The 11,993-nt window shown below is 25.7% G+C and overlaps 6 protein-coding genes across 6 annotated transcripts; 3 read left to right on the top strand and 3 right to left on the bottom strand.

Annotated features, from left to right (window-relative positions):
- Positions 1-194: 194 nt before the first annotated feature.
- RLP7 (Rlp7p) lies at positions 195-1,064 on the top strand (the record flags this gene model as incomplete). The annotated part of the gene is made up of 1 exon (XM_011276428.1): positions 195-1,064. The coding sequence occupies one exon, from the start codon at positions 195-197 to the stop codon at positions 1,062-1,064; it is 870 nt and encodes a 289-aa protein (XP_011274730.1).
- Positions 1,065-1,237: 173 nt separating this feature from the next.
- On the bottom strand, positions 1,238-2,332 carry LEU2 (3-isopropylmalate dehydrogenase; the record flags this gene model as incomplete). The annotated part of the gene is made up of 1 exon (XM_011276427.1): positions 1,238-2,332. One exon carries the CDS (start codon positions 2,330-2,332, stop codon positions 1,238-1,240), a length of 1,095 nt encoding a protein of 364 aa, XP_011274729.1.
- A 349-nt stretch (positions 2,333-2,681) lies between these two features.
- Positions 2,682-4,079, bottom strand: NFS1 (cysteine desulfurase; the record flags this gene model as incomplete). Its single annotated transcript, XM_011276426.1, has 1 exon — positions 2,682-4,079. The coding sequence occupies one exon, from the start codon at positions 4,077-4,079 to the stop codon at positions 2,682-2,684; it is 1,398 nt and encodes a 465-aa protein (XP_011274728.1).
- An 800-nt stretch (positions 4,080-4,879) lies between these two features.
- PET8 (Pet8p) lies at positions 4,880-5,788 on the top strand (the record flags this gene model as incomplete). Its single annotated transcript, XM_011276425.1, has 2 exons — positions 4,880-4,915; positions 4,979-5,788. The coding sequence occupies 2 exons, from the start codon at positions 4,880-4,882 to the stop codon at positions 5,786-5,788; spliced, it is 846 nt and encodes a 281-aa protein (XP_011274727.1).
- A 92-nt stretch (positions 5,789-5,880) lies between these two features.
- Positions 5,881-6,921, bottom strand: DCC1 (Dcc1p; the record flags this gene model as incomplete). Its single annotated transcript, XM_011276424.1, has 1 exon — positions 5,881-6,921. One exon carries the CDS (start codon positions 6,919-6,921, stop codon positions 5,881-5,883), a length of 1,041 nt encoding a protein of 346 aa, XP_011274726.1.
- Positions 6,922-7,249: 328 nt separating this feature from the next.
- Positions 7,250-11,125, top strand: BUD3 (Bud3p; the record flags this gene model as incomplete). The annotated part of the gene is made up of 1 exon (XM_011276423.1): positions 7,250-11,125. The coding sequence occupies one exon, from the start codon at positions 7,250-7,252 to the stop codon at positions 11,123-11,125; it is 3,876 nt and encodes a 1,291-aa protein (XP_011274725.1).
- Between the last annotated feature and the right edge of the window lie 868 nt (positions 11,126-11,993).

Raw genomic sequence — 11,993 nt, 5'->3', positions numbered from 1 at the left:
CTTTTTCTATCAACAAAAAAACAAAAAATAAAAAAAAAAAAAAAAAAATCTTTTGACAGATTTTACGTGACAATAAAAAATTAGGTAAAAAAAAATTTTAAAGAGATGAGGAAGACCTTTAACTATGGTATAAATGATTTGATCTAATACAACAACCCAACTTTAAGTCCTTAAAGATCAAATAAACACACAAAATGGTTGAATTAAACTCAAATCCTGAAATTCTTTTACGTAAGAGAAAAAATGCTGATAGATTAAGAATAGAAAAACAAGAAGATGCTAGAAAAAGACAAGAAGAAGCTAAAAGAAAGAAGAGTTTAAAAAAAAATAGATTTATTAGAGCTGAAACTCTTGTTGCTAAAAATTTAGCATCAAAAAGAGAACATGAAAGAGTTAAAAGAGTTTCAAAAATAGAAAGAAATTCTATAAGTAATTCAAATGAAAATAAACATTATATTGAAAAAATAAATTCAAATGGTATTAAATCAAAAAATTTATATAATGGTGAACCAACTTTATTTTTCATTATTAGAATAAATGGTCCACATGGTGTTAAAATTCCATCAAAAATTCAAAAAATTTTAAATTTATTAAGATTAACTCATATAAATACTGGTGTTTTCATTAAATTAACTGAATCTATTTATCCATTAATTAAATTAATTTCTCCATATACAGTTATTGGTAAACCATCATTACAAAGTGTTAGACAATTAATTCAAAAAAGAGCAACTATTAATGTCTCAAATGATGAAGGTGAAGGTTTTAAAACTATTAAATTAAATGATAATAATATTGTGGAAGAAAAATTAGGTGATGAAGGAATTATTTGTATTGAAGATTTAATTCATGAAATTGTTACATTGGGTGAAAATTTTAAAATTGTTTCATATTTTTTAAACCCTTTTGAATTAAATAATGATATTGTTGGATTTGGTCCATTAGCAAAATTAAAAAAATTAGAAAAAAGAGAATCTCAAAAAGAAAATAAAACTTTTTCACAAAGAGGTTCTGCTCCAATTTTAGAAGTTGATATTGATGAATTCATTTCTCAACAAAATTAATGGACATGAAACATTTGTTATTATTGTATATTAGATATTAAATTTAAATAATTAAGCATATTTTTAGGTGTCATGAATTACAGTAGTTAATAACAATATTTACTTATATTTATAAACTATTTATAATTATTATCAAAACCTGTTTCAATAACCTTATTTTTTATTTTCAAAATCTATTGTAAATTCTTTTTAACAGCTTCAGCAATAGCATCACCAACTTCTTGAGTTGAATTAGTACCTTTTAAATCACCAGTTCTAATACCAGCATCTAAAACATCTTTAACAGCTTTTTCCACAGCAACACCTTCTTCAAATAAATCTAATGAAAGTTTTAACATCATTGCAGCTGATAAAATTGTAGCAATTGGATTGACTTTATTCTCTGGTAAATCTGGTGCAGAACCATGACATGGTTCATAAAGACCAAAAGCTTTATTAGTATCAGGTAATGAAGCTAATGAGGCTGAAGGTAATAAACCTAATGAACCTGGGATAACTGAAGCTTCATCTGAAATAATATCACCAAACATATTTGATGTAATAACAATACCATTTAATGTAGTTGGAGATTTAATTAAAATCATTGCAGCAGAATCAATTAATTGATGTTGAACTTTTAAAGTTGGAAATTCATTTGCAATAGTTTCAGTAACTGTTTTTCTCCATAATCTTGATGAAGCTAAAACATTTGCCTTATCTAATGACCAAATTGGTAATGGAGGATTATGTTGTAAAGCCATGAAAGCAGCCATTCTTGTAATTCTTTGAACTTCTGGTACAGAATAAGTTTCAGTATCTGATGCAATACCTGAACCATCATCTTCTTTTCTTTCACCAAAATAAATACCGCCAACCAATTCTCTAACAACGGTAAAATCAGTACCTCTTGCAAATTCTGGTCTAATTGGTGAAAGATCCAATGTTGATTCACTTGCAAAATTACATGGTCTTAAATTTGCATATAAATTTAATTCTTTTCTAATTTTTAATAAACCTTGTTCAGGTCTAACATCACCAGTCCCCCATTTTGGACCACCAACAGCACCTAATAAAACAGCATCTGCCTTTTTAGAAGCTTCTAAAGCTTCATCAGGTAATGGAACACCTGTAGCATCAATTGCAGCACCACCAATTAAATGATGTTGAAAATTAAATTTAACATTTGGACGAACTTGTTCAATTGCTTTTAAAACTTTAATAGCTTCATTTGTAACTTCTGTACCGACATGATCACCTGGTAAGATGACAATATTTTTAGTTTCACTCATTTTGGATTTTGATTAATTATTGAATTGACTATAAAATAGATTCTTTTCAATGGATTTGTGGATGAGTATTAAATACAATCAAAATTAAATCAGTCAACCCATTTTTCAGAATCGACACATCATTCCGGTTACAGGCCCGAAATTCGGAGAAAATTAAAACCTGTCAAGGAATTAAAAACTACACCAAAATTTAAAATTTAAATACGTTAATCCATTAACAAAATAAAAACCAATATAACCATGGTTTTAATTTAAAATATATATATTTACATATGATTGTTTCCAAAAATCAGACAGTTTCTTGTTTGTGTGTTTTTTTAAAATCAAATAAAAAAATCAAAATAATCATTCAATGACCAGACCATTCAATAGAATTTAAATCAATACCTTCTTTAACCATTTCCCATAATGGAGATAATTCTCTTAAGAATTCAACACGTTCATTAATAGCTTTAATAACATAATCAATTTCTTCATCTGTTGTAAATCTACCAATACCAAATCTAATTGAAGAATGTGCAAGTGCATCATCTGCACCTAAAGCATGTAAAACATAAGAAGGTTCTAATGAAGCAGAAGTACATGCAGAACCTGAACTTAGGGCAATATCTTTTAAAGCCATTAATAAAGATTCACCTTCAATATAAGCAAATGAAACATTAACACAACCAGCATATCTATGTTGTTTTGAACCATTTAATTGAGTATGTTCCATTGATAATAAACCATCCATTAATTTTTTTGATAATCTTTCAATATGTTTTTGATCATATGACATATCTTCTTTAATAATTCTACAAGCTTCACCAAAACCTGTAATTAATGGAGGTGATAAAGTACCTGATCTTAACCCACGTTCTTGACCACCACCTGTAATAATTGGATCCATTCTAACTCTTGGTCTTCTTCTAACATAAATTGCACCAACACCTTTTGGACCATAAATTTTATGAGATGAAATTGACATTAAATCAATATTCATCTTATTAACATCAATTGGAATTTTACCAACGGCTTGAGCACAATCAGAATGGAAAAAAATTTTATTTTTACGACAAATTTTACCAATTTCTTCAATTGGTTGAATAACACCAATTTCATTATTAACAGCCATGATTGAAACCAAGACAGTATCTTTTCTTATAGCTTTTTCTAATTCTTCTAAATCAATTAATCCATCTTCATTAACTGAAAGATAAGTAACATCAAAACCTTCATCTTGTAAATGTCTCGCAGAATCCAAGATACATTTATGTTCAGTCTTGGAAGTTATAATATGTTTTTTAGTCTTGTTATAAAATCTTGGAACACCTTTTATAGCCATATTATTTGATTCAGTTGCACCACTTGTAAATATAATTTCCTTTGGATCAGCACCAATTAAATCAGCAACTTGTTTTCTTGATTTTTCAATTTCTTTATCAGTTTCCCAACCATAAGCATGTGTATTTGAATGAGGATTACCATATAAACCAGTATAAAATTTAAGCATAACATCCAAAACTCTTGGATCAGTTGGAGTAGTAGCTTGAGCATCTAAATAAATAGGTCTTGTCCCATTATCTTGATTAACTTGGAATGCATTTTTAATAATATCTTGACCTGGTTTATGTAATTCTTCTTTAATCTTATTTGAAATTGTAGAAGCAGCAGAGGCACTTGTTGCAGGATTAACTGCGGAATTATTTAATAATCTTTTCTGTATCAAAGGTCTTGATACTTTTATTATATTTTTAACACAATGCATTGTGGATTATGTGGATGAATATGGATATGAATATAATAGTGGCAATCAGATATAAAAACCTAGTTATTGAACCCGTTATTTTCTTTGTCACTCTGTGTGTTTGATGAGTGATGAACTAGAACAATACCAATAACTTAGTTATATAAATATCAAATACCAACTTGATTATAATTGTTGTTTAAATTCAATTGATTATAAATTAACGGGATCGTTCAAAAAGATTTATATGATTAATAAAATAAATTGATAGCGAAAAAAAAAGCAGGTGTGTTACCCGGATCTTTACATTTATAATAATTAACGTAATTAAAGTAAATAAGCAGACGTTATAGTTGTATATTATCGTGTATAATTGATAGAATTGTTTACTTTATTAGTATTTAATTGATATAGAATTGTAATATTCCAAAGTTTTATTATATAAATAGTTTACATGTGATCAAGTATCAACGGGTATTAAATATTAAATACGGAGCGATGAGAAAAGCTCAGACTTTGATATATTATTATTTTTAATTCAAATGGCAATACAATACAATAATATAATAATCCAATAATACATAATAATACAATAATTGAATCAATATATAATAACATTGATAAATCTATAATTTATGAATCAAATGACTCAAATAATTTACCAAAAACAAATCTGAAGTGCCAAAACCACCCAATTTCCCATCTCGGACATCATTGAAGGTGAAAAATATTGATCTTTGACATCTTAACCATTATAGATCTAGAAAGACAAGATATTAATCCAATTCATTCATTTATTATACAAAAGAAACACATAGGACATGTCCACTTCCAATGATTTCTTTATATCTCTTTTGGTATGTTAACATTGAGTACAATTGATTATATTATCTATCATCATATACTAATAACATTAATAGAGTGGTGCTGCAGCTGGTACTTCAACTGATTTAACATTTTTCCCCATAGATACAGTCAAGACAAGATTACAAGCTAAAGGTGGATTTTTCCAAAATGGTGGTTATAAAGGAATATATAGAGGGTTAGGTTCAGCAGTTATAGCATCTGCACCATCAGCTTCATTATTTTTTGTAACATATGATACAATGAAATTAAAGTTAAAACCAATAATTTCTGGATTTTTACCAGGAAGAGAAAATTTATCAACTACAATAACTCATATGATTTCTGCTTCTTTGGGTGAAATTACTGCTTGTTTGGTTAGAGTCCCTGCAGAAGTTATAAAACAACGTACACAAACTTCAATATCAAATTCTTCATTAGATACTTTTAAAATTTTACTTAAAAATGAAAATAAAGAAGGTTTAATTAAAGGTTTTTATAGAGGTTGGAGTACTACTATCTTGAGAGAAATTCCATTTACAATAATTCAATTCCCATTGTATGAATGGTTAAAGAAAACATGGGCACAAAAACAAAAAACTCAAACAGTAAATCCTATACAAGGTGCAATTTGTGGTTCCATTGCAGGAGGTGTTGCAGCAGCATTAACTACACCATTAGATGTTCTAAAGACAAGAATAATGTTGAATGAAAGTAGAGTTTCTGTGTTTTATTTAGCAAAATTAATTTTTAAAGAAGAAGGTTTTAAAGTTTTTTGGAAAGGTATTGGACCAAGAACAATGTGGATTAGTGCTGGTGGTGCTATTTTTTTGGGAGTTTATGAAACTGTTAATACATTGTTGACCAGTGTTAAGAAAAATAAATGAATGAATAACTACAACTACGTGATTTATGTTTATGATTGATGATTTGTCATATAAGTCGTTATATATTAATGCATATAGATCTATTTTTTATTCTATCTTGATGTAATTATAATTTTTTTACCAATTTTTTTCTTTTTGGCAAATTTCATTATAAAATTTTCAAATTTTAAGTTTTTAGTATTAAATTCTTGAATATATGGAATTAAATCATCTAATTCCCAAGTTGATTGATTTTTAAACAAAGTGTTTAATCGTTCATTAATATCTTTTGATAATTTATCCCATGGCATATATTTAATTCTATCAGGTAATGGTTTAACATAATAACCTTTTAATAAAGGTAAATCAATTGATATATCAAAAAATGGAGGGAATTCAGATTTCCATTTAATTAAAAATTCAGATGGAGATATTAATTTATCATTTGATGCAAATTTTTTCAATGATTCAATACCATACCATTGAGCAATTTTGATCTTGTTTAAACTGAAAGGTTCTGAATCTTCATTTGAATATTTTCTCAAGATAGTTTCCACAATATCAATTGAATAATCATCATCTTCACTCAAAGTTTTATAAACTTCAATTAATGATAATTCATTAATATCTAAATTAGCAGCCATTATAGACATTATTAATAAATGTAAAGATTTATTTATAAAATCTCTTGATAAAATTATTGCTCTATCGTTTAATTGAGAACCATTTAATTCAAACCAAACTTTATCAAATTCATTTGTTGATATGGGAGAATTATCTTTTAAATACTGTACAGTTATATTATTACCATTTTTAATGAAATTTCCTTGACCATCATAAATTGGTATATTAATGGGACTAATTGTTCCCTTTATTGGTTTAATTTCAAAAACATTTGATTGTAATGAATAACTTTGTAATGTATTATCCCCCAGCCCCAAGTATTTCATTAATAATACTGTATTTGAATGATTTCTTTGTTTTAATTGGAATGTTTGAGTTTCAGAACATAATACTATATCATTTTCTTCAGTTGATGCTTTGATGTATAATGATTCATTATTTTCTTCTAATAAAGATTGTAATTCTGGTGATAGTTCCACTAGTCTATATGTGTTGTCTGATTGTAAGTTGACTAGTACGTCTAGTTCCATGGTGGGTAATGTAATCAAACAATAAATAATCTATAACAATCTATAACAATCAATAGTTTATAGTATAATAATAGTATAGTATATAATCAATAGTCTATAGTATAATAAAATAAACGCGTATGAAATTTCGCGACTCTTCAATTGATTACATAATTTTATTTCCACATTTCCATGACAACAATTTTAATTTCAATTTTCTTTGTTTACTTTTCAAAAAATCCCAAAACAAACAAATTTGAAAATAAATTGATTTTATTAACAAAACAGTGAAATTATTATATTATATTATATCAGCTAACCAATAACTATCAATTGCTGATACCACACAATGGACATTGACCACCACGACACTTCCAAAGTGGATGAAGTTCATCAAGGTTTCAACACTGTCAAATTAAACAACAACATCTTTTCCAATATAAATAATAATCATAGAACTAAAAATGAATGGTTAGATATCTTCCCATCTTCTGCCTTTTTCCATGGCTTTGACCAAATATTGAAAGATGTCATCATAATGGTTTATGAAGATCCAGATTCAAAAAAAATTAGTACAGTGATCTTTTCATCTTTTGGTGAATTATGTTTTAATTCTTTAACTTTGGATAATAAATCAAGATTTTTCGTTGCTTGTGAAAATTTACAAATTAATCATAGAAAATCAAATGTTAGAAGAGCTTTAGCTATTACTCTATTGAAAACTTATAGTTCAATTGATTATAATTTAATTTTAAACTCAACTGGTTTGAGTAATAATAATAATAATAATATTGAATGGGATGAAACTATTGCTGGTGAAATGGCTTCTCAGATGCAATTAGTTAAAGGTTTGACTCCAGAAAATATTGGTTCAAAATTAATTAGTTTAGGTTATTTACAACCTCATTTTATTGAATCCACAGTTTTGGATGTGATTTATGAAGATAATCCAGAAATTATTGAATCAAATAATAAATTAGTTTATTTATTAGGTGAACAAGTTGAACAATTATTTGATCCATTAACTGAATATTCTCCTGAAGATAAAATTCAATTATATCAACCACCTTTAAATTCAACAACAACTCCTAATAAAGATGATGGGCTTTCAAATTCAATTTGTAATGAATTATTAAAATTTCAAGAAAATCAAACAAAAATTCTTATAAATTTTTTACAAAATTTTGTTATCCCACTTAGAGTTAAAGTATTAAATAATGAATTCCAGGATTTAAATATTGAAAAATTTAATCAAATTTTCCCTCCAACTATTGATGAAATTACAAGAATTAATTGTATCTTATTAGAAGCTTTACAAACTGCAATTGAATTTGGTAGTTTTGAAATTGTTAAAGCTTGTGGTTTAACTTTACCTCATTTTTATAAAGCTTATATGAGACATGAATCTGCTTTAAAATTATTTTCTTCATATTTAAAAAAATTTTGTCGTGATTATCCTTTTGAAATTCAACCAAATTTTTCTGAATTAAAACTTGAAACTATAATGAATTCATCAATAAATTTAACAAAATTTAAATTAATCTTGGAAAGATTAATTAATACTAAAAATTGGGAAAATGATCAAGAAAATGAATTAGTTAAATTTTATTATAAAAATTCTGTGGAAACTATTGATTCATTTGCAAAAGATAATTTAAAACCATATTCAAAAAGAATTTTTACACCTTCTGGTAAGGTATTAACTGAAATTGTTGATGGTGTTCCTTCAACTTTAACTTATGGTTGGCTTAATAGAAAAGTTGTTTCTGTTTTTGATGCTAAAAATTTAATTGATTTAAAAGATGATGTTATTGTATTATTTAATGATTATGTTATATTTGCAAGTGTTGATAATGATCATGATGATAATAATAATTTATTAAAACCAAAAATTTCTGATATAATTATGAATTCATTAATGAATGAAAAGCCAATGAAAAATATACCAAATTTAAAGATTAGAAATTGGTCAATGATTAATGATTTTGAAATTACAACATTTAATAATAATAATTTAAAAATTATATTCAATAAAAATGGGGAAAACAATACATTAGTTTATAAAGTGGAAAATAGTAATAAATTCCTAAGTTTATTAAATAAGGCAAAAATTTTAAATAAATCAACTCCATTTCATTTGTTCAAAAGTTTAGGTCTAGGTTTTACAATTTATTCAACTGCACATGAAAAATCAATTTATTCAAAAGAAATTTCAAAATCATCAATTGCATTATTTTTAAATGTTGATCTTAATTCTAAAATTTTAATTGATTATAATTTATTTGCAGCTATTTCAGCAACTTATAATGATGAAGATGATACAATAATTTTACAAAATCTTGATATTTCAAGTGATTTTAATAAATATACTATAAATTCATCAGATTTTTCAAATTTTATACCTGAAATTTTATCATCTTTAGAATTACAACGTCATAATTATAAAAATTCAAAATTATTGGAAATTTTAATTAATTCAAATAATTATCTTTTAAAATCTTCAATTGAATCGAACAGTTCTTCATTTGCAAAGAATAGAAGAATTTCATCTTCTTCACAACCTGTTTCAAGAAGATCTTCTTATGTTGGATTATCAAGATCAAGTACAAGAAATACTTCAATTAATTATAATAAACCATTACCTGAAATCAAAAATTTGAAAGAACCAACAAAGAAAGAAGTTCCTGAAAAAACTATTAAAACTGGTAATGATTCATTAAAGAAAAATAATTCATTAAAGAAGAATAAATTAAAAAATAGATTATCACAAATTTTTTCATCTAAAAAGTCAAAAAAATTAAATGATTCATCTTCTGAAACTAAAAATTTAACAAATAATACTAAAATTATAAGTCAACCTCAACAATCAACAAATAATTTCCATCCAATTGAGAAAAAAATTCAAAATTTTTCTGATGATGATGAAAGTGAAATTGAAAATGATTTATTAAATTCTTCAATGGAAGATTGTACAACTTTTGAATCTTCAATGACTCCAATTTTTGATGATGATGATTATCAAGATGATCAATTAGATATTTCTCCAAATATTGAAACTTTACGTCAAGGTTATAAAAGTGAAAATTGGTTATTATCAAGAGATAATTCTTCAAGAAATTTTGCTCTTAGAGTTACAAGTATTGGAAGTCAAATTTCAAATAAAGAAATTAATTCTAAAACCAGAAATTTAAATGAAGATAACTTTTCAAATCAATTGAAAAATCCAAAAATTCCTGAAAATTTAATTTTTGAAAGTCCTCCTCAAATTCCTAATAATCAAATTTTAAGTAATCAATCAAGTCCTTATGTACCAAGTCCTGGTACTACAAATTCAATTATTCCAAGTTCTCCAGAAAATATATCTGAAAAACCAATCTTGGGTACTGCTATTGCAGAACCTTTATTAAAACCTATTCAAAGACCTATTGCAAAGCATTTTTCAATAAATAATAAAAATAAATCCAAGAATAATAATGAATCAAATGATGATGATTCTATAAAACCAAGATCTAATAATTTAATGAATGAACAAATTCAACAAAATAATGAACAAAATTCTCAAAATTTTCAAGATTCTGAATCTTCAATTTCAAATAAAATTCCAACTTTTAATTCTTTAGATGATGATTTTAATGTTAATATTTTAAAAATTGGTTATGAATCTTTAGAGGATTTAGATGATGAAAATAATCAAATTGAAGATGTTTTCTATACACCAAAGAGTATTACTGGTGATTTCCCACAATTTGAAACTTTAGAACCTCAATCTCAACATTCATTTGATTATTTATCAACTGATCCGAGATCAAAACATTCTGGAGGTATTATATTAAATAAAGCATTTGATCAAGTTCAAACTGAACCACTTAATGAACAATTGAATTTTAATAACAGACAACAATTACCAAATGAACCAAGTCTTACTGAACATTTAGATACTGAATCAACAGAAAATTTTGAATTAAATAGTTTAATATGGGCTTCACCAAGTTTATTAAATTCTAGACTTTATGAAGATTCTCAAGGTTTAAATATTGTTAATGATGAATCTTTTGGATATCTTGCAGGTGTTTTAGATAATTCAGTTATTATTAATGAAGGATTAAAAAATTCAGAAACTTTTAAAACTTTACCAAGATCTTTTTCTTCAATTAAATATCTTGGTGCTTATATTGATAATGATACCCCAATTTCAAAAGAACTGTATGAATTTTTAGATGAATAATTGAAAGGCAAAAAGAACAATAAATAAATAAGAACAAAACATAGTACATATATTAATAACGAACAATTTGAAATAAATAACATAATAAAAAAATATATCCGTATTTCCCTCAATCATAATAAAAATAAATCATCATTTTGAAAAAGTAACAGCCCTTGGATCTAATGGCATACCATCTGGTCCTATTTGATTCTTTTTCAATTCTTCTTGTGTATACTTAAGCCTTGCTTCATCAAAACTAGTACCTGGATTATCATTCATTATTTTAAGTATCCTTGCTTTTGAATGTTCATCAAGACCTTTTCTTGAATCATTTAAATTGTTTTGTTCAAGATCAAAATTATCAGATGTTAATCCACTTTCAATATCTCTTTGAAATGAAGGTAATGAACTATATCCATCAAGTCTAATTCTTCTTTTCCCAAGCCATGTTTTCAATTTTGGATCTAATAAATTTAATTAGTTTTTTCCCTTAAACTTCCCTTGTAAACAAATCCGTTTAAAACTTTAACAGGATACATACACCATTTCTTTCTCAAATGGAATGCAATCAGCACTATGGATAAGAGTACAAAAGCAATCCCTATATGTGATTTTGTAGTCATACTAGTTAAATATGTGATAAATTATAAAACTTTGATTTATGTGAAGTCTGGAGAAAGTTATTTTCTCTCTGAGCTTTTTTTTAGGTGGACGCGATATCTGCAGTATGATCGCAAGTTTATCATCTTGATCATTTAATTACGACGTTGTATATATATCTTCAATCATATATTATAAATTAATATATCGAATGATAATATATCATGAAGTTGTTATAGCTGCTATATATTAATATTAATATATAATTTAATATTATATAAATAAT

This window comes from Wickerhamomyces ciferrii, contig 00077, assembly GCF_000313485.1.
Source record: "Wickerhamomyces ciferrii WGS project CAIF00000000 data, strain NRRL Y-1031 F-60-10, contig 00077, whole genome shotgun sequence".
Lineage (NCBI taxonomy): Eukaryota > Fungi > Ascomycota > Saccharomycetes > Phaffomycetales > Wickerhamomycetaceae > Hansenula > Hansenula ciferrii.
This window is presented reverse-complemented; position numbering and strand designations above follow the sequence as displayed.